Here is a 27,760-nt window from a genome sequence, read left to right as displayed (position 1 = left end):
AACTACATTTTTACATAAATAAATAAATAAATTCAACTACTTTACGAGGAGGTAAAGAATCCAACATGACTGGGTGAGGAACTGTGGGTGCTCACCTAATTTCTTTGGTTTTCCTAAAGACGGGCTTCCCTTCATTCTCCTCCCCGATATCAAACAAGTCAGAGTACAGCTCTTTGTTATTGTGATCCACCTGGAAAAGCGCACATCTGTCCGCATTAACCAGGTTTTTTGCATATATCTGAAACACAAATAAACAGGCATTTCCTTAATGACATTTCTCCACAACCCAATGCAACACGTTTCAACACATTTGTTGAAGAAATCATTTTAACAGCATTATTAGAGTGTGGTTCATCTGCAGTGAGTTCATCAGCATCGATAAGCATAATTTGTTTTGTTATTCATGGTAATCTACTGTCAGCCTTGTTGATGGATAATATATTTGTATTTAAATGTATCAGTGACTTTTGTTTGGGGTCAAACCGATTATTTTTTTTAAAAGAAATTAATACTTTTCTTCAGAAAGGAAGCATTAAATTGATCAAAAGTGACAGTAAAGACATTTATAATAATCCAAAATATTTATTTTTTAATTGAATGCTTTTCTCTTGAACTTTCAAAGAATCTTGAAAAAAATTAATCACGGTTTGCACAAAAATATGAAGCAGCACAACAGTTTTCAACTGTGATAATAATCATAAATGTTTCTTGAGCATCAAATAATCATATTAGAATGATTTCTGAAGGATCATGTGACACTGAAGACTGGAGTAATGATGCTGAAAATTCAGCTTTGATCACAGGAATAAATTACACTTTACTATATATTCACATAGAAAACAGCTGTTTTACATTGAACTAATATTTCACAATATTACCGGGTTTGTTTTGTATTTTTAATCAAATAAATGCAGCCTTGGTGAGCAGAAGAGACTTCTTTTAAAAACTTTAAAAATCTTACCGACCCCAAACTTTTGAACAACAGTGTATATATATATCTGCATTATGAAAAACTCTCTGATATACTAATATACATGTGTCTGTCCATGTGAAACTAGAAACGGAGGAACTTGTTCTTCCCTCTGGATTTCACAACTTGGTCAGACATTGCGTCTCATCCCCTCCAAGATAAACTTCTGCTTTATGAAACAAGTGAGAAATCTCTTGAAACTAAGAAAGATGTTTAACTACTTCAATAGTTCCAAGGACATGCTTCCAAAACCGGAGGTAATATTTGAATTAATGCCTGAGAGGGAAGCCAAGAGCTCTGAGAGATGCTGGAGCAGAGTCAGACGGACAGCCTGTCCTCTCCCTGACCTATCTGAATCTCTTCCAGTGCTATTTTGCTCAACATGACAGAGACATGAGGGGGCCAGTGGTCTGATAGTTGGATTGTATGAATATTTGCGTTTGTGTGTGTGTGCAAGTGAGACCTAGAGAACTCAAACATGTGAGTAAATGAGAAAAAGAACAGTTAACAACAAGCCCAAGGCTGGTGGGGTGAGCAGTGACTTGTGGGGGTTATTGCAGAACATGGCAAACAAATGAGAGAAGGTCTTTTATTGCACAAATCTCTCTGGCGATGATGGTGACAGAGATGAGCGACAGAAGAACAGCATGTTTGTCCTCATGACCAAGCATGTGACCCTGCTGAGAAAGGGAAAACCTACTCACCATGATATGTTCAAGTAGAGAATCTATTGCCACTATGTTGTCAAAGTACGTTCTGTTTGAAATTGAAAAGGGGGAAACACCTGTCATTTTAAAGGGATAAACGTATGGCACAGTATAACACAAATGCATGTGTTATTTATATATTTTTTTACAACATTAGCTATTTATAATAATGTTAAAAGCCAATAAACATTTAAATATTTCAACAGCATGGAGGAATCTCGAGAAAACATATCAGGGCACATTTAACCCAACAATTCTAAAGGATATCAGAAAGGTTTAAGGTCAAAAGGTTTATTTTTTTTAGGATTAAGATATTATTTGCATGGTAATTAAACATATTTGCTACCCATTACTGTAATACCTAAGGTTCATGAAAATAATGCCACAATGCAAACATTTTTGGACCAGTGTTGCCAGATTGGGTGGTTTTGAATTTGATTGTGAGGGTAAAAATTGGTTTGGGCGGTTGGGCTACATTTGGGCTGGTTTGGGATAAGTTTGGTGGTTTTCAAACATTTCAATTTTATAGAAAAATTGGTTAACAAACAAAACCCAAGTGTACATGTACTCCATCCAATCAGTCATCCTGATGTTACTAAACACACATTTCATGAGATTCCACCAATCCTCACTTCTAAACATAAACTGGCTTACTTTGACACATCAAGGAGAAAGTCGTTGAGTTCTGTCTGTTTGGCGAGACCTCTGCAGACCTGCGAACAAAAGAGGAACAGGAAGTTTGAAGATGGAAATCGCCACAAGTCGGTGTCCGAACTGATATTTCTGTCTTCTAAGAAATTATTCTCTAAGTGAATTCCATGCATAACTGATGATGTTGATCACCAGTCATCAATCTTTTGAGAATGTTTTGATCTGTAATCTGATAATAGTACTTCACTGTAATAATAAAAGCTGATAATAGCACTTCACTGCCTCATTTTCCATCTACTTGTTTTTTTTTTTGTCCTACATAGAAATAAAAAAATCCTACATAATTCGGCTAGAGGGTTAGATGATGACAAGAAAGGCCATTTTTGGATGAACACACCCTAAAGAAATAGTTCACCTAAAAATAAAAATCCAGTCATCATTTACTCACCTTCACGCTAAACCCATATGATGTTATTTTTTAATGTAGAACACTAAAAGGAGAACTTTTTTGGAGAATTACAGATTGCCACTAAGAACTGTTGGAAACGAGCTGCGTACAATTATTCAGAATTCAATTAAATAATGATTCAATTTAATTTCTGAGTGATCCATTCCTCGAAGCCCTTTCATTAAAATGTGTTACTTATGGTCTTCCTTGTCTATTATGCTCATTGGCACATTATTCTGATGGTTCCCTAACTTCTGAGAAGGATTGTGTCCCACAGAGAGAGTTACTTACTCCCAGAGAGCTCTGTGATGCACAGGGACATTAAAGCCCAGTGTTGTCATTCACGTTGTGCACTCGTTTAAGTACAAACAAGACTGCATTGTCATTAATTGCACCTCCTGAGACGAGGGTGTGTTTAAATGTGTGGTCTGGTTGCTTACACTGGGCCCACCTGATCCATGTACACAGGGGATTACAGAAACCAAAACACATGTTTGAACCAAATCAAAAAGCTAATGCAACAGAACTGTCAAGCAAGTGAGGTTTAATCAATGCACTGTTTTTCTCAAACGTACTCACCTGAACTTGGTGTATGGCTACAGATGCCCAGGCCAAATTTGCTGTTGCAACCTAAAAAACATGTTACACTTAGCCAAAGATGCAATAGACGCACCTGCAGCACTCCATAAACAGGCAGAACTTCATAGTTCTGTGTGCCTCGCTCAGTTGAATGTCTTGTTAGCCAAAATATGAATACAATTACACATTTATTGTTATTATTTTCTGCATTTTACAGTAGGGCTGGGTAACTCCGGTCATGGAGGGCCATTGTCCTGCAAAGTTTATCTCAATCCTAATCAAACACACCTGAAAAATCTTACATGAGGCTGTATCTGAAATCGCCCCTATACTGAACCCTCATTCAGTAAATTTATTGGGCGCAATGCTCACAGGGCATGGGTATTTTCTAGCGGCCAACTGTTTTTGTGTACATCGGTTATACACTCGTTATTGAGGTGTATTATGGCATTGCATGACTGCAACGTCCACACACTACAAATGTCTGTCCCCTCAAATAGTGCACTATGTAAGAGTATAGAGGTGATTGTTTGGCATAGCCAAGTCTTTAGGTTTACTTAAAAATTACAGAAAGGTGTGTTTGATTAGTGGACAGAGAGTGGAGGGACGTTGGCCATCCCCTTTTTTCCAGTAACTATAAAGTCATCAAACCATGAAATAACCTAACAGAACTATTCAAGGGAACTAACCAAACCTTTTATAATGTAATTGACTTTGATGTACTGTAAATTGCTGGATGGCATAAGGTCTGGTCCATATTGAAACTTGTACTGAACAAGATAGGACCATCCATTTAAAATAACTGAAATTACGGCATCATTTTGCTGAAAAAAGGTAAATTGTGTATTGTTAATAGTGTAGCAATGTAAAAACCACAGTCACCATAGAAGTCCCTTTCAAACCAAGTAGCTTTCTGTTGGTCAACATGGGGAAACTTTGAAAAACCTGAACCCTTTGCGAAATTTGCGTTGGGAAATCTTTTGTGCCTCACACGAAATTCCAAATCACTGGGATTTCGATTGAAATGACTGTATTTGGCCTATACAATTTTTCCAAACAACAGAAATTTGGTGACTGTACCTTTAAACAGGAGGAGACTGTCTGACCAACATGTGAAGCGACCAATTACAGTTAATCTTTTATTTTTACAGTTTGTGTGCGATTAAGGTGCTGGTTTATCTGAAATAGATAGATTGAAAGTTCAGACTCAGTCTCTGTCCATTTTTTTAACACTACTAAGAAATCAGAAATGATCATTTCTCATTTGTCAAAATATTAAATGTTGTAATTGAGGCATCCCACAGATGTTTTACATAGACATTACATTGAAAGCAACCTAAAAAATTCCTTGAATAGTCCTGAAGAAAAAGTGCAGCCTGGCTAAAAGAACTGAGAGCAGAGCCACATGGGTACTAGACATGTAAAAATACCAGCACTTTCTCCCTTAGAGTACCTCCTGGTGGCTGAGGTTGAAGGGCTCTCTGCCCAAGTGACGGTGCAGCTCCAGGATAGCGATGAGGTCTCCGATGGCGGTGAGGATGGGTAGACACAAAACAGAATGTACACGGATCCCTGAGTCCTGCCCTGTGCCATGAGGGAATCTCTCATCCTACAGGAAAAAAAAAAGAGCACACAGGGATATCAGTCAGTCAGTCAGTCTGTGTGTCTGTCTATCCAAAATTATTATAACAGGGTTTCTGCACATTTTATGAAGGTAAATTTAAAACTTGTTAAAGGCCTTTTTAAGACCAAGTAAAGAAATGTTAAGTAATAAATTGAAGGTGTAACAATACATCAATATGTTCTCAGCGTAAATGTATGTTAAGTATTATGTAAATGTATAGGGTGAAACACTTTGAGTTTGAAATGGAAATAACTTTTACTGTATACCTATTTCCGTCTTGCTTTCCAGTAGAAATAAAAAGTTTTGACAGATATTTGTTCTTGTTTTAAGCATAAACTCACTTAATTTTGTTCAATTTTCTCAAGACTTCATTCTATATGCATCTCAAGTAAATCCTTCTTCATTTAAACTTAAACAGATATCTGTACTGAAAAACAGGACAAACAAACTGAGGAAGATAGTCATTTTTTGCAAAGCATGCAACATTTAATGCCATGATTTTGTGAATTTAAGACTTTCTGCTCTGATTTAAGTCCGTTTTAAGGCCTTAATTTGTGTAAGGGCGAATTAAGACTGTCTCAGATAAACTCTCTTACAATGGAAGCATTCAATTTGGCACTTTATAGCATAGTCCATCAGTTGGCGGGCATGCTATTTTTAGTTTTTAGAAACTGTAGAGCTTCTGCAGCCAATTTATTTAGTCAATAATTACAATATTTACAAATATAGTAAATGTATTTATTTTTTTCTAAAAAAAAATGTTTTATGTATTGAAATAGCTTGCTTTAAATAACTCACTATATTTGGTCTCTGGCCTTCTAATTTAAACCATCTTTAATTGTTAATCATATGTATACAAAGCTGTAGGAATATGAACATTATGTGTAAAATTTCTTTGATACATTTTCAAATTCTCATTAAGCCGTGACCTAAAATTTTAAGAATTTGACATAATGGACACTGATCCTGATGAACGGAATGCACATCAAAGCTGCAATTTGACATTGTAATTACAAAGTTGTATGTTTTTAATTTTGACTGCAAAAACACATACTGTTTGAATAACAATTTACGAAACAATAATGTTAAAATGGAGTGGTGCAGGGATGACTTCAGAACCAACTGAACGCACACACTCACACACTCTTATCTAGTTACTAAAAAAAACAAAAAAACAAACACAACTGCTTGAAAATTTGCGTTTTTTGTATGGGTGTGTGTAATTTACTTTATTTTACTTATAAATTGAAAAACGTCAAGGTTACTAATGTAAACCATGTTCCCTGAAAGAGGAGACATTACGTCAGACGTGAACTGATGAATTGGGATCTCATCTGAGACCCCAATCACCGTTGAGTGTAAACAAAAGCCGCCAATGGACATTGGTGAGCGCGAACCACGCCCATCAAAAGCGAGTATGAATGGAAGCGTGGATGCACTCGCTCAGTTAAGTTTTGCGCTGAGGAGTAGAGACGGTGTGTCCCGGCTGTTCAGCGGTGCTACAGCAATTGTAGTGAAGGGACGTAACGTGGGACCTTCATGGAATGGAGGTCACATTATTAACCTAGACGTTCCCTATCAGTCAGCCATGTTTGATGTTATGTGAGACATGAACTGACGAATTGGGATCCCTAACAAAATGCGCAAATGCTGGCCTAATCCCCACGCACCTGCTGGGGTGGAGAAAGGACAGGGCTTTAAAGCAGAGAGAGTGTCAGTGTTTGTCATTCCTTCTGACCCACACAGCAAGACTATTGGATAACACTGGGAAAGCGTACCTATTCAAAATGGAAAGGGCACACTCCACCTGGGGAATCCCCTGACCAACATGGGTAGTGAGAGAGGAAAAATTTAGAAGCAGATTTTGGCATGTTTGGCCTTCTATACTGGCAGCAAACAGTCTTGTCTAACAGAAGAGCAATGTCTTTGCAGAAGAGTCAACAGCTTTCATGCAAGTCTTTCAAAATAAAAGTCTCCCTTCAGAATAAAAAAAAAAAAAAAAGTTTTGTTTCTTTGACTACTCACACTGAAAAGGGTCTTGCGACTCCACAGTTGAGAAACTCTAAGATAGCTCTTATAATAATAATAATAAAATAATAATTATTTTGTCATGAAAAGGCAGTCTTTTTACCAAAGGATTTCTTATGAAAATTAAGAGTAAAGGATTTTTTTACAACATATTTTACTGTCATTTAACTGTTGCTGAAGCTCACAGCTGAATGGTCCATGCTATTGAACATTTAAGATGGTGCGCAGTTTAATTGCTCCCAGTGTATGACAAACTGGATGTGACATGACACATTCAGAGTAGAGACAAATTTCACATCCACTTTAGGTAATTTTATAAAATATTTATTGGTTAAAATAGTAGAAATAGCAGTTAGAATTATTAGTGCAAATACTGTCAAATTGAGCTGCAGTGAAATTATTTTGAGGATTTTGGAAATGAGTGAGGGCTCACCCCCATGATGTCCTCTACAAGTAGTGTCTTGCGTGTCTTTGCAACGTGAGCGGCGATGGTGGTCCCAAACGTGATGGGACCAGAGGGGATGAGCCCAGGAAGCCCCTCTTTTGCCCCCGTTGGAGTGAACAAACATAAACTCTGTGACAGGGAAAGCAACATCAACAAAACAGTATGACGTTAAGGAAAATGTCTTGATTCGTCACTGTAACTATAATATTTGTCTGTACTTTAAATATCTCAATATATATTCCTATCCTGGCTAAAATGCAACATTGGCCTAAAAACTGTTAAAAATACTTTCATAAGATGGAAAACATTACATTTAAACTTAAGACTAGCTGTACCCACTAAAGCTGACAGTTATGTAACTATTAAATTAACATAACAGGCAAATTATTAAAAATAAAAACACAATTGATTGGTGTTTCCATTCATTACTTTCCACATAATAAGACAGATAAGGCAAAAGAGAAGCCCTTTCAAATGTAGTTATCTGATTGGCCACAATACTAGTCATCCAAGAAAAAACACTCAAGTGGATAAAAGAGAGGAAATGAACATAGCAGGGTTCTCAAGTGTTTTAATGCTATAGAAAATTCCAGGCCATTTTGAGACAAACAGAACATGTACATGACCAATCAAAGGTTTGGACTCACTTGACTGAGTTTATGTTTCTCATGATCTTAAGACCTCTAATGCTTCAGTGCTTAGAAATTAGTTTTGTTGAGAAAATATAGATTGTTCCTAGTTTCTAGGCAATCTAGGCATCTAGGCAAAAACTAGATCTAAAATAGTTTTTTTTTTTAAACGGTCACTAAAAGATTTACATCCTTTCTTAAATCTATGTTTTTATGACTTTACACTTGAGTTTGAGTATATTTCAATTTAATTTAATTTAATAATAAACAATTTTATACATGTATGAACTCAACCAGAACTGAAATACTTACATTGTTGCATTCTCCAAGGAAGTAAAGTGCAAATCCATCAGCTTTTGTGGCTGTGAAAAGAAAAAGAAAAACCGGATGATGTACTGTATCATGTTTTAGACATTCCAAAAATTCCAAAAGATTTTAACTGGACAAAAATGGGTCCAGAGATTCACCATGGAATTTCTAGGGGGAAAAGACAAAATATCTCTAATGAAAAACGGAAGCTGCTGCAATCAGGGAAGCCACTGTGGCTCTTTTATCCTACATCATAAATGACTTGCGTCTCAGCAGATGAAACGCAATAAACGCTGTCATGTTATCTTGCGTTTCGGATGCCTGGTATTTGGGAACGCAATTATGTGAGACGCTTCTAGGAGGGAATTAAACCAAATCATTCTGATTACAGACTTTGGCTCAGGCATTTCAGAATTATCAAACCAACATTTGAGAAGCTGTGCAATTAAACTGATCCACTAGTTAGTCCAGTTATCCAATCACATCCTCTGAGGCAAAGTCACGTGAGTTTGTTGCGTATCGAGGGATTTATTCCGTAAAAGTGTTTCCACTGTAGATGTAATGCGCATGTCTTCTTATCAGATAAAAAAATGTGTCTGCCTCAATTGAGTATGTTTTTATGTGCATTTTTTTAATTTATACGCAACATGGCATTTCCATCCAACATTTTTTTAATGCGATGTCCAGAAAAAAAGGTGGATGGAAACATAGCTATTGAGAATTTATTTCTGAGAACTGATTCAAATAAGTATTTGACCTAAATGGACAGAACACTGTTATATAGTTGTATATACTGTAATAGAGTTGAAAAACAACTATGAAACATCATCAAGTTACAAAATGCCACTGTAAATCTTTATCCAAATATTGCTCCCAAATAGAAAACTACGTTAATTTCTGAAACCGGTGCGCACATGCTTCAGATTGGCGTGTGTGAGATGTGCAGGGGGCCGGACTGAATCCCAGCGCTCTGCAGTGCTTCAGCATGCAGATGAAGCGTGGGTGGATGGGAAGTGACAGGTTGAGCGCTGCTCAATCAGCGTGTGTGTGGAGGAGAGATGGGGAACACCCATACTTAGACCTTTTAACCTGGATTCACTACACCTTCATCTGTAAGGCTCTCTACTGGGAGCTACGTTGCGTTCACGTTTCTGCTTCGGAGCACTGTGTTGTTTATGAGGACCGTGTGAATGCTGTAACTTGTTATTGTTGGTGTCTAATTCTTATATATTATGTTCGTCTCCAAGTGTGTCAGTTGGTAAAAATCTTAGTAACATTTTAACAATAATAATATTTTATAATATTAATAAGAACAGTTAAAGGATTAGTTCACTTCAGATTTACTCACCCCCACGTCATCCAAGATGTTCAGGTCTTTCTTTTTCTTTCTTCATTCAAAAAGAGGTTAAGGTTTTTGAGGATAACATTTCAGGATTTTTCTCCATATAGTGGACTTCAATGGGGTCCAACAGTTTTAAGGTCTAAATTGCAGTTTCAGTGCAGCTTCAAAGGCTCTACAAGATCCCAGCTGAGGAATAATGGTCTTATCTAGCCAAACAATCAGTCATTTTCTAAAAAAAAACACCCAAAAACCCATTTATATACTTTTTAACCACAAATTCTCGTTTTGCACTAGCTGTGATGCGCCACGCATTACGTAATCACGTTGAAAGGTCACGCATGACGTAGGCAGAAGTACAGACCTAGTGTTTAGAAAGTGAGCATGCAAAGACTAAGTCAAACGGCATTTACAAAAAAAAAAAAGAGCAACGATGTCGGACGACTTTGAAGTTGGAGGAGAAAACGAGAACTGGAACACTCGTGACCTTTCAACGTGATTACGTAATGCGTGGCGTGGTGCATCGCAGAGCTAGTGCAAGGCGAGCATTTGTGGTTAAAAAGTATACATTTCATTTTTTTTTTTTTAATGACAGATCATTTGGCTAGATAAGACCCTCATTCCCCGGCTGAGATTGTGTGGAGCCTTTGAAACTGCAATTTGTAACCCCATTGAAGTCCACTATATTCTCAGAGCCACCAGGCACTGTTTTATGCAAATGAGCGGCCGGATCGCATTAAAGAATTTTCTGTTAGAAAGGTGTTGTGTAAGCGGCCCGTAAGTTAATAACTATTGATCGTTGTGACGGAAGTGGATCAATCAAAACTAACTTTAGCTGGACAATAACTTTATTCTAGAGCTGCATTAAAGCCAAAACAATCTCTGTTACTTTAATTTCCTATTATCACTGTTAAGCTGCTTTGAAACAGTCTGTGGCGAACAGGACGGCCGAGGGACGTGAGAGAACGGCGCCAGGCCGGTGGTGCGATTGCTAATGAGCAACACCTGTGAAGCACACCGGTCTCGCATCTCTCACGGAGGAGCGGAAGCATAAAGGAGGAGCGACGACATTGATGATCGAGAGAGGAACAGGCCTGTATTTTAGTTGAGTTTTGTTTTTTGTATTTGTGTTTTATTTTAGCCAGCAGTCGTCCGCGAGGGGCTGCTGGCGGTATTTTAGTTTGTTTGGTTTTATTTTAATAAAGTATGTTTAAATGTTCGCCGGTTCCCGCCTCCTTCTTCCCTGAACATTGCTACACTGGTGCCGAAACCCGGGGAAGAGGGAGGAACGCGCTGTCAGAGAGTCCTCGCCGCTGTGGGGAATCCATGGTGCCATCGAGCATGGTGCGCGAGTCGCCGCCACTCGCCGTGGGCCGGAGCCTACTGCCATCCGCCGAACGAGGGGAGGAGCAGGGAGCAGGGGACTCGCGGCCATGGACGCTTGAGGCGGTGCACTGGAGTGAGTTGCCGGTGGGACGGTCGAGCTCGCTGCCGGCCGCCTGGGTATTGGAGGGGCGGCTGCCATCCGGGAGGGAGAGGAGGAGCCGCCGCCGCTCGCCGTGGGCCGGAGCCTGCTACCGTCCACCAGCGAAGGGGAGGAGCAGGGAGCGGGGGACTCCTGCCGTCTGCCCAAGGCACCCGAGGAGCCGTCGCCGTCCACCGGGCGGCGGAGGAGCGTCGAGCCGTCCACCTAGGGCTACCCAGCGTCACCGCCAGGCACCCCGGAGGAGATCGCCCAGCTGTTGGGGGACCAGATGGCAGCGGGTTGTGGGAACCGGACCAATTTTTTTTCCCTCTCTCCCCTCTCTCGATCTGTCGCTCTTCATGCTTCCGTCTCCGTTTCCCTAGGCTTGTCGGTCCATACCCCCCAGGGATCGCCGCCGCCGGGGGGGAGTAGGCACAGGCTCGTGGGTACCCCCCGGCCTGTGAGGGGCGATGGGGGTATGTGGCGAACAGGACGGCCGAGGGACGTGAGAGAACGGCGCGAGGCCGGTGGTGCGATTGCTAATGAGCAACACCTGTGAAGCACACCGGTCTCGCATCTCTCACGGAGGAGCGGAAGCATAAAGGAGGAGCGACGACGTTGATGATCGAGAGAGGAACAGGCCTGTATTTTTAGTTGAGTTTTGTTTTTTGTATTTGTGTTTTATTTAGCCAGCAGTCGTCCACGAGGGGCTACTGGCGGTATTTTAGTTTGTTTGGTTTTATTTTAGTAAAGTATGTTTAAATGTTCGCCGGTTCCCACCTCCTTCTTCCCTGAACATTGCTACACAGTCCATATTGTTTAAAGCTATATAAATGAAGGTGACTTGACTTGACTATATGGAGAAAAATCCTGGAAGGGTTTCCTCAAAAAAAATTTCGACTGAAGAAAGAAAGACATGAACATCTTAGATGATGTGAGTTAATTAACATAACATTTTAAGTGAACTAATCCTTTAAGAATTATTAAGTGTAATGAATGGCTGACGTGGGTAATGTGGGGTCTGTGAGTGTTTGTGTGTGTGGATGAGACAGAAAGACTCTGACCTGTTTTGATGATGTTGCACAACTCATAGAGTAGTAGCTTGTTGTCTCCTCCAGTGTCCAGCCGCTGCTCCATGTAGCTGTTGAGCTCATATACGACGCTCTGCATATTCGTGTCCTGGTACTGCTGGACACAAGAGACACACACATTCACATGCACAAGCAATGCATACTACACACTATAGCCAGAAGTACCCTACTCCTCAAAAATGTTTTTAAAAAAAGTCTCCTATGCTCACCAAGGCTGCATTTATTTGAGCAAAAAAATTGTAAAGCAGTGAAGCATTATTACAATTTAAAAGAACAGTTTATATTTTCATGCATATTCAAAAGTAATTTATTCCTACGATGGGAAAGCTGAATTTTCAGCATCATTTCTCCAGTCTTCTGAGACATTTAGAAATCATTCTAATATGCTAATCAAGTGACAATGATGGCTGCTGAAAATTCAGCTTTTTCATCACATGAGTATATTACATAATATATAACAATGAAAAAGTTATTTTAAATAGTAAATGTACAAAGACAGTAATATTGTGAAATATTCCTAAAATTTTTCAGCATCATTACTCCAGTCTTCAGTGTCATATGATCCTTCAGAAATCATTCTAATATGTTGAATAGGTGCTCAAGAAACATTTATTACTATTATCAATAATGAATAATTTTGTGGAAACAGTGATCATTATTTTTCCAGGGTTGTTATACAAATAGAAAGTTCAAAAGAACAGTGTTTAATTGAAAAAAGTCTTTACTGTCATTTTTGATCAATTTAATGCATCCTTGCTGAATAAAAGTATTCATTTCTGTGAAAACAACACAAAATCTTAATAACCCCAAACTTTTTGAATATTAGTGTAGTAATTAATTTTTTGCTAAAAGTTGAACATTATTGGATGTTCCACTAAACTAAATGAAAGGTATGCGAGTAGCTTAGATTTAGCCATCCACACAGGAGAGTCAATTTACCATTAAAATCAGTTTAGAATTTAGCATTAGGTAAAAACATAAAAATACAAATACTGTGTAAAACAATCCACCATTTAATCAGACTGAAAACCGTCTTTCTTTGTCCTCCATTCTGGGTGGATTTTTTTTTTACTGAAATTACTGCAGTGCATTATGTGACTGCCTTTTGACATTTAGGCAAAATTTCTCACCTTAGAAGGCAGTATAATCATGAACATCCAATAATGAAGCTTTTCTCGCACAATATGCACATGGAATATGAAAAAACTTTTATAATACAGAAATTAGTTCTAAATCCAATTTTAACATCCAAATCAGGAGGAGTGAATGGCAGGCCCAAACAAGAATGTCTATTTCTGTCCCTGTGTGAAAGGCCAGAGTGGGCCGGTGGACGAGGGGTGTGTGAGGTGCTCCCCCACGGGAACAGCTCCCTACACATCCTGTTTATGTACATGAACATGTGACGCACTGAAGACAGGCGACGTCCCCGCTGTCTTTCTCCAAAAAGTCCTTGTTCTGATATTCCTGTCCCTCTCCACCAGCCCCGTTTAATTTCTTCATCTCTGTCCCCTAAATCAGCAGGTCTAAGTGCTCAGAGCACAGTGTGTGTGCTGCTAACCCGAACCCCAGCCCATTAAAGTGGCAATGATCTCATTAACAGCTCATTGCCTCTGCACATTTAAATCTGTCACAAGATTTTTGTTCGCAACGTTATTTTTCATACAACAGACAGTTTCATATTTAGCAGCTGTGTGTGTGTGTGTGTGTTGCTTATACTGTAGTGATTATTAGCGGAAACTTTCAATAAAGTGTTCCATGAGCGCATCTCCCCTGATAACCATCCCATTTTGGCATGAAAGTCAACACTTTTGCAACACACTTACTTAAAAAAAAAAAAAAAAAAGTAAGAGATTCATTTTATTCTATAACATTGATTCCTCATATTATGACTGCTTTAAGGTTAACCCTTTAAAGGCAACTGCATCATATTTGATAAGCACATTTATAAGACCTCTAAATTTGAAAAAAAAAAGAGAGATTTGAACAGAAAAACCTGTTGTACATAATCTACGACATGCTGTCTGTCGTCTGATTGATAGTTTATACGTTTTTTAGCAAGTAAAAGGTCCGTTAGTAAAATTGTAAAAATGCCACCTTTAGGTCGTGATACACGTCTTTTTATCTTAAAGATTTTTATAAAGTAAACAAAAGAATAGCTTTTATAATGCAAGTTATATTTCAAGATGAACATTTACTGACGATCCTTAGGTTTACTTTATTTCAGAAAAAAATGTGAGTGTCAAATATGAAACGAGGCTTTAGAGGAACTTTTTTTGTTCATCTCTCAATCATCATTGTATCGCATTGCATTTATGATTTACCACACACACACGCACGCACGCACGCACGCACGCACGCACACACACACACACACACACACACACACACACACACACACGATGCCTCACTTACCCTGCTAACTTCTTTAGCTGAGGAGTCATCTGTTAAAATAGAAAAAAAACATGTCAAAACAAATGAAGATGAGCATATACTGTAACACAGTCACTTTCATGGATGACTGGGCAGAACGTCCCTTCATTTACATAAAGCATGTATTATTTAGATGTATTATGTGCCCCATTTTTACATAGTCTTGTGCATTAATTCACATTTTTTTATTTATGGTCTTTTTATGTCTTTAATTATATGAATTAAGTTAATTTGTGGGATGTTAAAGAGAAAACAGTAAAGCATGAGAAACAGGATCAAATCTGCATCACCGACATGAGCAGCACAGCTCAATGTGTCATGCACTGACCGCTGTACCACAGTTAGTTCCAACACAAACACAAAAACAAACACAATTTAATGTGTAGCTACACTGGGACCTGACCAGGTGCCATACTATACATTGACAGAGCTGCAGTAGAACAATATACAAAACCTTGCTCTGTGGAGACGAATTTTGGGCAAATGAGAGCAGAATGCAACAGAATACGAAACCAAGCTACCAACAAAAAGTTCTGTGAACTTCTGTCACTTTCCTATTTGTCACATTTGCAACGGATTAAGACAAAAACTGCATTTTCCCCCCTACCTGGTTAGAACACTGTGTTAGGGAAAATTCAATGAGTAACTCATGTAGCCAAACTGACAAATTTCCTCTGCATTGATAAGCGTTCTTTCTCTGGCTATGCAAGCTTCAAATCTTAAGCAAAACGTTTTTTATAAACCGATACCCAAGCCCTTGGTAAATATCAGACTGCAAAAAATAGAACGGCTTGCGAAAGCTCTGCCAACCTACAAACACATGCCATGCATTACATACAGAGACACAGCTGTGAACATCCACATTCAGATCAATAGGGATAAAAATAAATTCTGAGAATTTGCCTCCTTTTGTTCTCCTGAGAAAACACCTGTTCTGAGGTCATTGAGTTTGTAAAAACCTGGAGACGTTCAGCTGACTCTTCCGACTGGCTCCCCCCATTTAAACAGAAGTTCAGTCAGTGTGCAAGGAAGTGATGCATATAAACGTGTAGAATGTATCTCTGTGCAAGCATTATAGCTCACTCGCAACAGCAAGTAATATGACATACGTCAGACTGCTCGCAGGTACCGAAGTGGTCCCAAGCTAACATACAATTTTTTTGATGCCTCTTAATTTTAAAATTATTACCATTTTGTAGATTTTGCAAGGGGTATGTATTCATGACTACAAATGTACTTGAGTGGCTAAACAGTCACTATGTTATTAAATTTGCACTGCAGAACAAACAAGTAGTAATAGTATAGTAAGTAATTAGCATAGAATGTAAATAAATACAAAATTTGCATAACTAATTACAAGTCCAAATGTTTGGCATGAATTCTTCACATGTACAGACCAATCACACCAATTCCAAAACAGCAAACATGACCCATCTGCAGCATTAAGATTTCCGAGTTTTTTTGATTTTTGTTTTCAGAGAAAGTTTGCTTTGGCAAACATGGCATTGGCACACTTATAAATCTTTAAATTTTAGGGTTATTATGGTTATTTGTTTTACATTTTTCAAAATCCTAATCCTTATTTCCAGTTATTCCAACACAATCTCACGAGTGAGTAAAAGGGGGATAATTCATACGACCTCACTCATACGAATTCGTATGATTTGTCTAAACCCCAGTGATTGGTAGGTCATTCGTACGAATTCATACGAATTAGGCAACCCGTAAAATATGTACGATTTACCAAAAATTGTATGAATTCGTGAGTGATGAGTGAGATCGTATGAATTCGCATGAATTAGCCACCTCGTAAAATTCGTTGAATTGTTGAAAGTTTAAAATTTTGAATCCCAGATTTTCAATGTGGTCTCAAGACTTTTGGACCCAAGGTCCTGACCCAAATGTTGGGTTCACACTTTTCTTTCTTTATTTTTCTTTCTTTATTTAAAAAAATCATAATTAAAGTAAATACAACACAGGACTATAACAAACATTTAGATACATTGACATTCACATTCATATACACACTCTAACAATGCTCCCATAAAACCTAGTCCCTTCCCTTTTGGCCCATACCATGATCAAAGACAATCGGTGAACCATCTGTGAAAATGCAAATACAGTCAAGGTATAAATATGCTTACATACATCCATAAGCCCATACATATACATAAATAGAATAGAAATAGAAACAGATACAATAACAAAAAAAAAAAAAGATAAAAAAAGGGAGGAATCAGAAACAAGAACACGATGTTTGAAAATTAGTACAAAGAGAAGATTTGAAAACATAAAAAGATGTTATAGATCTGAGCGAGCAGGGAAGATTGTTCCAGTCTGATGGAGCTTTAAATTTAAATGCAGGACGACCTATTTCTTTGCTAATTCTGGGTGTATGAAAGAAGAACTGTTCCGTATGCCTTAAGTTGTACTGTGTATTAAAAAGAATTAGGTAATATTTCAGATATGAAGGGAAATTTTAATGAATACATTTAAAAAGTGACCAATGGAATTGCCTTCTTGACTTGGGGGCCAGCCAGTTCAAAGACTCATACATTTGACAGTGGTGAGTTCTGTAAGGACTACTGAGCAAAAATCTCCAAAGACTATTATATAGTACAGAGATAGGGCAAAGATTTGAATCTAAGGTGTTCCTATATATAGCATCAGCATAATCAAGTATTGGAAGTATCAAATGAGTAAAAATTCTTTTCCGAACCTGTTGTGAAAAGCAATCAGCAGAGCGATAAAGTGACTTCAATTGACCATATATTTTCTTGTAGATTGAGTTAATATGAGGTTTGAAGGAGAACTGAGTATCAAGCCAGAGACCAAGATATTTTAATTCTTCAACTTTTGTTAAAGTTGATTTTTGTTAAATCTTTTGTTAAAGATTTCCATCAAGAAAACTAATAGACCAGTTTTTAGATAAAGGCAAAGAATTAGGTAGAGTGCAAAACAGCATACTGTAATATTTTTTCCTCTCCAAGGAGGAGTTCATTAGAAGAAAACCATTTTTGAACTAAGTTAAAGTCCGTTTGTAGAGAGTGTTGGATTTGTGAAATGTCAGAACTGGAGGAGTATATTACAGTGTCATCTGCATATAAGTGAATTAAACAGTCAGGACAGATTTGCGATGAATCATTGATAAAAATGGAAAATAAAGGAGGACCTAAAGATGAACCTTGTGGGACACCTTTATCAATAATTTTGAAGCCCGACTGGCTGCCTTGAAAAGTAACGCATTGACTTCTGTGATGAAGAAAATAATTAAAAAATAATAAAGAGTCAGAAGAAAGACCAATAGCATACAATTTATCCAAGATAATGATCAACCATATCAAATGCTTTGGTGAGATTAATATATATAGCATCTGTCGACATGTTACTGTCAGATGCTGGCAGTATGTCATTTGTGAATTTTAGAAGAGCAGTGGTGGTCGAGAAATTTGATTGAAAACCAGTTTGGTGTGGAGATAATAAGTTTTGGTCATTAAGATATTTGGTTAAAGATTAGTTTTTCAAATATTTTTTTTACACTATTGATGATTGAAATAGGTCTGTAACTATTAATATCTGTGATAATCACCTCCTTTATGAAGAGGAGTTACTCTGGCGCAATTCCATGATCGGGGGGTTTCACAAGTTGCCAATGATAAATTAAATATATCAGCCAATGGGAATGATAGAACATGAGAGGCGAGTTTAAAGAACTTGATCTCCAGACCATCTGGGCCAGCACTGCATCTGGAGTTTGTGCCATCAATAACCTGCTGAACATCAGCTGGAGTGATAGTATTAAAGCAGAAGGATCTATTGCACCTGTTCTGGGTCAAGGAAAAATCAGAGTGAGGAGGAAAGGAAAAAGAACTGGAAGCTGTGGAGAAATGCTGACTGAAGGCCTCTGCAATTAGTGGATTCTTAAAATCAGTTGATAAACAGTCATTATAGTAATTTGCTTTAGCATTTCTAGTAATGGTTTTACATTTATTCCTTTATTCTTTGTAAGCATCCCAGTCAGCCTAATCATTTGATGTACGTTTTTTTCCATGCCTTATCTATTTGTTTGAATAAGTGTATGAGATCTCCTTTGATCCATGGTAAGTGTCGACCCTTGACTTTAATTGATGTCAAAGGAGCATGTTTGTATATTAGCTCAACAAATTCAGTATAAAAGTAATTCCAAGCATCTTCAACAGGTGGAATTAACTGAAATCTCTCCCAATTTATGTTTAGTATATCTTGGATAAAGTGTTCAGGATAAATGTTATTCGATTTCCTTACTCTGATTAATTTAGGTGGAAGATGAGGCATTTTGATTTTCCAGATACAAAAAGTCAATAGAGTTGTCACAGAATCAGATTATGTTGTCAAAGAGATTCCAGTCTTTATAAGAAGAGTGAACTACCCAATTGGAATTAAAACCACCTAATATACATTTTTCACAAGCACCTTTTAAAGAATTAATGGTAGACAGTATACATTCAGTGGTTTCAGCAGGAGCATATGGAGGTTTTATAGATATTTCCTATGATTAGTGTTTGATTTTCATGAAAAAATAATTTTAACAAAGAGGCCTTCAAAGTGCAGAGGATTCTCACTTGGCAATACAAGTTCTACAGTCAAATTTGAAGATACATATGTTTAGAGGCCCCCACCTCTTGAGCCCCTGTATTTCCTGAATAGAACATAATTGACAAGTTTGACTTCATCATCAGAAATATCACTGTTTAAACAAGTTTCAGAAAGAGTAATTATATGTGGTTTATTATAAGTAAGCCAGGCTCTCAATAAATACATTTTAGATGGCAAACACCTAATGCTCAAGTGAATAACAAGTAAAGTAAGTTTAGTATTAGAAGACATTACTCCTAAATGATAGAATAAATATACACATGATGTGAAAGCAAAAATGCATACAGAGCATTAATGCAGGTTATAGTATATAGCAGTAGGGCAGGTGATGAGAAAGGCAGTAGGAGAGCAAAACAAATACACACCCACACAAACACGCGCACACACAAACAAACGAAGTATATACATAAACCTATAAGTGCACAGCTCAGTCTGCATGACCCATTTATGAACATAATAAAATAAAAGGTCCAGGTCTATTAATGCTGTTATAGTTATAAAGTGTAATTAAGAATGCATGAAATCATCAGATAAAAATACATAAAAGTAATGATAGTACTGATAAAAAATAAAAATAGGAGACTGTAAATGCTACAATATTTAATTTGTTCAAACATTCAAAATATTAATTGCCTATATTAAACTTATAGGTATCTATCCTTTCCCGTTTAGGTGACCTAAACTAACCCATCTTTTAGCATTATGCCATTTTACGGCATTTGCGTCACATTACATGGCAAACAGTAGTAAAGCTGCTCCAACCCTTACTGCTCCCAGGATTGATTTGCAAATTAGAAACAAAAAGTAAGGCAGCGGCCGTTCAAACAGCACTTATGCCAGTGACAACAATACAAATAATAAATAATAAGTTCAATGCCAGTCCGGCAAGGAAATTTTTACAAAAAGGGAGAAGAACTAAAGAGTTAAAGAGTCCATCAGCAAGCTGAGTATAGTACTACAATTAGCACTAGCCTTCGATCACTAACTTTAGGCTGTCATGTCAGAGTCAATGGAGGAGTTCATAAAAGAGAGTTCACCAAGGAATTCCTCAGCTTCCTTACGAGTATGAAAGAATTGTGTCTTACCAGCAAAGGCAACTCTCAGTGTGCAAGTATAGATCAATGCGTATTTAATGTCCTGATCACGGAGCTTTTTCTTAACCGCATCAAACCCTCAGCGTCTCTGGACCAGACCAACAGATAAGTCCGGGTAAATAAGGACACAAACTCCTTTATACTGTAGGGACTCCTTATTCTCCCTGGATAGTTTCATTACTTTTAGCTTATCCTGGAAATAGTGGAAAACTTTACCAGGATCGGCCTAGGACCCTTGGCTCTGGAGTTGTCTTGGATACCTGTACGATGACAATGCTCAATCACCGGAGGAGTGGGGAAATTCGCTTAACCTAAGAGTTGTGGAATATGATGTCTCATGAAGTCAAGGATATCTCTAACCTCGGCCCTCTCTGGGATGCCAATAAATCATGGTAATCGGTAATCTTTAGTAATCAAGTGATCGGGGGTGCATAGTGGATGCTCATGATGAGCACCCTTCTGAAACCTAAAATGACGGAAGAGACACTCTTGTGACTCTCAACCAGGGGACCTAAAGATGATTAAAACAACTCCAAATCAAGATATTTATTATTTGAATCCACCAGCTCAACAACCTACTAGGGGTTCCCATGGTCATGGAAAACCTGGATAAATGAGGTAGCCAGATTTGTAAAGTGTGATTTGAAAAAAAAAGGACAGTCATGCTAATTAAATCTTAAAACACCATGGGAATTTTTATAACAAAAATACATTTTTGTAGTTCTGCCAAGCCAAATATTTTAGCGGACAGAAATTGTAATAATAATAAAAAAAGAAAGCATTGTTCTTAATCTTTATCCAGTAAATCCCGAACAACTGGAAAGTCAAATGAATTTATTTTTTCCTCTTTCATCACCTGATTGACCCTTGGCTTGCTCAGCTGGGGTTTAAAAGACAATAAGTATATAGAAATATTATTGATTTAACTGCAATGACATAATTGGAACTGAATCGCAATAACAACAAAAATCCCACTTTCTTAGGGGCCTTATTAAGTGTTTCAGATTTTGGTGGAGTAAGGGTTGGGCTTGGAGTCAAAAAGGAACCACTGCTCTACGGTCATGTGGACTTGAGCACGGCATGTGGACTTGGACTTGAGCACGGTCATGAGGACAAGCACATGGTGGCCTTTGCACTGTTCCCAACATCAGATCACTTGTATCAGCGCACCTAAATATGGTTGAAACATTACAGGCCCGTGTGGATCAATTTGGGGGTGGATAGAGGCAGCGATGCACAGGACATATGATGGCGTCCTGCTGTGTCAAAGCTTTTGATCTCTTTTGATTCCCTGTTCACATAAGAAGGCAATATGCCAAAAAAGTCATTTATATTATATATTTACATAATCTTGGAAATCAGCAAAATTCATGTCCAAGAGAACACTGGATGGCTGACTGCAGGACCTGAAAGTATGGCAGTGTCTCCTCCTGATGTTCCTTCTTACAAACACATGTAACGACAATCTGGCTGAGTTCCTGGCCTACATAAACAAGAGTCTGTCTAGATAGGCAACTTCCTTCAAAGAGAAAAAGAGTCACATGAAGCAACGAGTGATTGATTTGGAACAACACATATAGGCAGCAACTTACATATCAGACAAAAATTGCACAAGCCGACGACTGGGCATCAGGCAACGTCGGTCTGGATTTGAGCTTCGGACGATTAGTTTTTCCAGTGTGTTCTGCAACGGTGGCTCTAGTTGGATGCCGTCGGGTTTTTTTTTTTCAACATGTTGAATCGGCGTCGGGCTGTCAGTGAAAGAAGGAACTCTGATTGGCTGTTCAGCTAGGTAAATGAGTCAGTGCTCGATAATAATGGCAAAACAGCGAGCAAAGAAGTCAAAACGGTACGGAGAGAAGGCTGTTCTAATTTTACGTCATCTTACCTGAGTGTTCCTTTGCGAATATTTCAATATTAACAGGGCTTTCCTGTAGCTCAAACAGTAGAGCATTGGTGCTTGCAACGCCAAGGTCATCGGTTTGATTCCCAGGGAAAGCAAGAACTGATAAGAATGTAAATTGAGCTTGAAATGCAATGTAAGTCACATTGGATAAAAGCGTCTGCCAAATGCATAAAAAAAACATGAGCGGAGTGGAATAAAGAAAATGTTCAGCAGGATTGATATTTTAAGCGGTAAGCACGCATTACTTTGTTTAGGGTTTGTGTATCTGCAACCAGCAGCATCAGTTTCCCTTTTTGAATGACAAATATAGATGAATATATCTGTAGAAATAGACAGTTGTATCATTTACATGCAGGCGCAGAACGTGCATGCAAGCTGACAGTCGGCTGTAGTTCTCTTGATGTGTTCAAGTGCAGCTTTTTTCCCCCGACGCAGGCGACGCGAAGGGACAACACAGTCGGCTTTCATCAGCACTAGTTCTTTGTTTGAAACTACGGTTTGCTGTGTCCCTACCTTAAAGCAAAGCAAACGAGAGATGTGACAACTGATTACAAAAGAGTTTGCAGTTAGCATTTTGCTAGGCTAATGCTGTGAAGATTTAAACATAGTTTAAAAGTGCACAGACAAATATCGGTTTAAACAGCCTAAAAGTTTTTAATTGATATTGTAGGGTACTGAATAAATTAGTTGTCTTTTACATTAACACAGTTTATTCACTGTGAGGGATTTATTCACTGAACACGTCATTGTGGTCTTTTTCTGAATCGGTAAGGTGTCTACCTTTTTGAAAGCACACCTGAGGGTTTAGAACAGAGCCTAGAAGTGTCTCTCTACCCAGGTTCTGCTAGGCAGCTAAAGGGAGGTCAATATTCCACTTTGCACCACAGGCTACCTATGCTTACGTCATACTTGTTCCATTTCTGGTATTCCCAGATGGAAATCTTTGGTAATCAATGCAAGGACTTGCAGATGTGTTTCTGTCAAGCTCTCAGTGGGCAAATATCTGCTCCAGATTGTTTGTGTAAACTGAAATGAAATTGATCTCCTTTTGGGGTCAACTGATCCTTTAATACGGTACAATTGATCTCAATGAAGAATGCTTGGCTGGTGCATACAGCCCAGGACCTACGCAACCTAGATGCTGCCATGTTTATGGACACTTTGTAAAAAAAAAAAAAAAACAGCACTGCTACTGACCAATGGTGGATATGGAGAACAGAAAAAACCCATTTGAACAAAGGTCTGGTGCAGAAATTACACACAGCAGTCAACAATGAAAAAATATTAATTTTCTTGAAACACATTCCTGGGGCCTCATTTATAAATGTTGCGTACGCACAAAAGAAGGCGAGAAGGCTCTCTACACAATAATTGGTATTTATAAAAACCAAACTTGACGGAAAAATGTGCGGCCCTTCACGCAAACTCTTACCGAGGCGGAGGCGTAAGCACAAAAACGGGTCAAATGAGAAATGACGACATCGTCGGCAGATGGAAGAAACGCGTGAAAGTGTGTGAAACTGTAGACCGTTGTGTAAAAGAAATGGCAATACTGCCACTCATAAATAACATGAAGACTTCATAAAGCAAGTCTTACAATTAACAGCCTACACAAACACCCGTTTGATCGATCTGCAGTGTAAAACAAACAAAATCAAACGAAAATTACAACAGAAATGCAAAATAACACATATTTGCAAAAATTAAAGTGAAAAATGTTCTGCAATAATATTGGCATGTTATGCAATTCATCCTCATAACACATCTGTAACTTGTCAGATGGTGTCTTGTCTTCTAAACAATTTTTTTCTTCATTATTTTTCAACAATCTGTAACAATCTTTGAAATTACTGACATCCACAAGCTCTTTTTTTTCAACCTATACAGTACTTTAAACCACTTTCACCATTCAATTAATATCTGATGGACACAATACTGCCCTACATTTTTCTTATTGAATTTTACATTTCACTTGAAAATTCGTCAATATGGTATTATGAAAGTAAAATGCTGTTTCACGTCAAAGAATGGATTGATGGTTTAATAATGTTTAAGAGTGCTGGGCAATGTACCACACTCAACCAAGAAAATGACAAAATGGTAAATGCGATTATCACTAATTTGATGAATGAAGTGAATGTATTAATGAATTCTTAGAAATTATTAGAATTATGTCAAGACATTTCCTGTCTGGCACCAAGCTGGACAACAAACTACACATTCAAGCAGCATCCTCTTCTGTTATTGAATTAAGGCACATTTCAGGATTTTGTAGGCGCACATCATTGGCGGCTCTCCTGTATGGATAAGGTCATAAAGGCCACTAGGCTAAAGACAGACTGAATAAATAGGTCATGCATCACACTGTGCATATGTGTGTGTGCGATAACGTGGACATGATCAGTCCAGATTTAGCATTTCTTTGGAGGCAGAGCGGCGAAAGGTTTGGGATTTATCAATTACTCGAAGACTGCATATGTGTGAGAAGAAAACTGGGCCAGTGGGACGCTATAGGTGGAAATGAAGTGCAGGAAGCTGACGTCACTGAGGCCTTGGGGGTCCTTGTTAGTCTCGACCAAAACACAGACACATCATCTACTGTACACACATACAGTGGTGCATTATTAGTAGTGCTCGCTTATATTTAGGGTTAGGGTTTGAAAAAGAAAAAAACTACACAACCGTATTAAAGGATCAGTTGACCCCAAAAGGAGAATTCTGTAATCATTTATTCACCCTTGTGTCATGTTACTTCTTCCTTCCGTATAACATACAAGGAGAAACTGTGAATAATGAGGTCACTATTTTCCAACAATGAATGGGGACCAGAGCTTTCAGGCTTCAATAATAAAAGCCTGAAAGGTACCATAAAAATATCCTAAAAGAAGTACATATGACTTACTGTTTAAAATACATTTAAAAGACTATTCATGTTCAGTAATACTATCAATTTAACAACACTGACACTAACAGAAAAGAAAAAAAACTTGAACTGATTTGAGCTGGATTAGTGAGACTAACTTTGCAAAATCGACATCATTATTAAACTAACCTAAACTGAATCGACATCATTATTAAACTAACCTAAACTGAATCGACATCATTATTAAACTAACCTAAACTGAATCGACATCATTATTAAACTAACCTAAACTGAATCGACATCAGTATTAAACTAACCTAAACTGAATCGACATCATTATTAAACTAACCTAAACTGAATCAACACTGAACAGACATGAGCTGAACAATGTGTAACTAATGGATGTGAACAAAATGCTAAAGGTATTATAAAAACCTTCCCCCTTTCCCTTTCTTTAAACTTGATCATTGGCCTGGTCCAAAGAGTCACAAAAAGAGTTCTCTTCAAAGGCTATTATGACCTCGCTCCCCTGAATGACCCGAGTGGTGACGGTGTCTGGAGCTCTCTGCAAGCTTCAAAGACTAGAGACAAACTTTCAATACACATAGGAAAAATGACATCGGCATTTTTACCCACAATCAAACTGTCCCAACTGTATAGTATTTTTTTTCCCTGTGTTTTATGTACGTCCCTATGTTATATTCGCCTATTTATGATCCTTTAGTTATGTTAGGGTCATTTCAAATGCTGATATCCAGGTGTAAGTGTTTAGCTTTAACATCTTTATATGCCCATCTTTAAAAGAATCCTCTTTTCAGTTCATAATGGTAATACTATATGATCATAAAATAATGCTATTTTTTTTACCATACTTTGGTGCAAAAAAACAGCATGAAGATAAAGACTTTCTCCCAGTCATCTTTGACTGGCCTTTGTGTCAGAAGTGGGTGTGATTGATAGGGCCTTTAATAATGCCTTGATCAAGCACATCTTTACTCAATCTCTGTTGAGACACATTTCCTGACTGCTTTCGCCAACTTTACCTTCAAAGTTAACTTCGTCGGATTCAACGTGGACCATCCAGGACCAGAAGAACGAACGCTTCAGTGCACTCCTAGCAAAATCCTCAAGAATCTCCGGACTTTACTGGATTATCTGGACTCAATGCAAGTAACGTCTGCAGCCTTCAGATGAGTTTCTAAGTTGTGCCCCTTTAAGGTGATCCTGATTCTTTGATGTTTGAGGTCGTGGTTAACTGACTGTAATCTTGCCATTATCTTCTCTCCTCTCCTCTCCTCTCCTCTTTCTCGTTAGAAATCTAGCCATTCTCTTCTCTCTCTCACTTGCGTCTTCTTAATGCTTATGGGAGTTTTTTTGTGAAGAACAGACTGAAGAACCATTCTGCTGCATCTGGATCAGTGCATGCAGGATCAGAACAATTTGTGAATAAATCCTTAACACCGGTATTATGAATTGGATCAACAGATTCATTAATAAGAAAAAAAACAAAATAAACATGAGGTTTCGGTATGAGGGATAGAAAACAATGACAGAAACACTTTAAACTTTGACACATAATTCATCCTGGACCTTGCGCTACAGACATGTATGCACAATGCACATTTTACATGTTCCTTATTACTTTTGGACATGCGCTTTTCGCCTTGCAGACAATAAAAGGTGCACACAAACAATCTATAGACTTACATTTAAGGTGGAATCTAATATATAAAGATTGAGAATAAATACACACAAAAGACCAATAGCTTATTTGCTTAAATAGCTATTATAACACTAGTTTGAATACATTTCACAGTCCACAAAGAGATAAAGGCTGGAGTGTTTGGAAATGTGTGCTTCCACGGTAAAAATGATCACAAGATATAAAAATATGACTGAGCACATTTCACAGAGAGGCTGCACCTTCAAAGTAAAAGCTATTTATATCCTAAATTTCAATATAATAATACGCAACAGTGTCTTATTGAACAGATGTTGGCCTCTGCAGTGTAAGTAGTCATTCTCCGTCACAAGCAAAAAGATCTGGCCTTGAAAATCCTTGAAGGAGACAGAATTAGAAAGAGCTAGAATTCACCAGTAGGTCGTGTCCTTTAGCCTATTGATTTGACAAGTCATTCAATGTCACATCGTCAGAGTTAAAAATAACCATATTTTTTTAATTTGGTTAAAGTTACTAAAGCCAATAAGCACTTTCAAGAGACAAGAATATACAATATTAACATTTATATACTGTATATGTGTATTCATATATGATGGGTGAGACAATGCTCAAACACAACACAAAAGCTGATTTGACAGTATAATCTACATGAATTGCAAAAGGGCATGACATACTAGAGGAATTACAGTTCACAGTATTTGCAAAAGTTGGACTGAATCACATGGACGGAAGCCCTAGGCCCTGCTGACGGTGCAGCCGTTGGGCCTGAAGTGATGCTCTCTCATACACCATAACAGGGATCATATGATGTCCGGGTATCTCCACAGCTCAGGACAGCTTGGAGCACACCAGATTAGGACAATCTA

The 27,760-nt window shown here is 37.9% G+C and overlaps 1 protein-coding gene across 3 annotated transcripts in view; it reads right to left on the bottom strand.

The window, feature by feature from the left end:
• pde10a (phosphodiesterase 10A) overlaps positions 1-27,760 on the bottom strand; it is an 88,043-nt gene that overhangs the window by 17,433 nt on the left and 42,850 nt on the right. For 2 of the 3 annotated variants that reach the window (XM_077246447.1, XM_077246467.1), the window contains exons 3-11: positions 14,698-14,726; positions 12,259-12,382; positions 8,394-8,443; positions 7,441-7,581; positions 4,809-4,964; positions 3,356-3,406; positions 2,332-2,390; positions 1,675-1,726; positions 96-238 (exon numbers count right to left, since the gene is read on the bottom strand). In XM_077246447.1, coding sequence (XP_077102562.1) covers positions 96-238; positions 1,675-1,726; positions 2,332-2,390; positions 3,356-3,406; positions 4,809-4,964; positions 7,441-7,581; positions 8,394-8,443; positions 12,259-12,382; positions 14,698-14,726 — 805 coding nt within the window. The remainder of the gene's footprint in view (positions 1-95; positions 239-1,674; positions 1,727-2,331; positions 2,391-3,355; positions 3,407-4,808; positions 4,965-7,440; positions 7,582-8,393; positions 8,444-12,258; positions 12,383-14,697; positions 14,727-27,760) is intronic. The other variant, XM_077246457.1, reaches the window with a different exon arrangement.

This window comes from Siphateles boraxobius, unplaced genomic scaffold (genome assembly GCF_051911475.1).
Source record: "Siphateles boraxobius isolate OS27281-9 unplaced genomic scaffold, OSU_SipBor_1 104, whole genome shotgun sequence".
NCBI classification, from domain to species: domain Eukaryota; kingdom Metazoa; phylum Chordata; class Actinopteri; order Cypriniformes; family Leuciscidae; genus Siphateles; species Siphateles boraxobius.
This window is presented reverse-complemented; position numbering and strand designations above follow the sequence as displayed.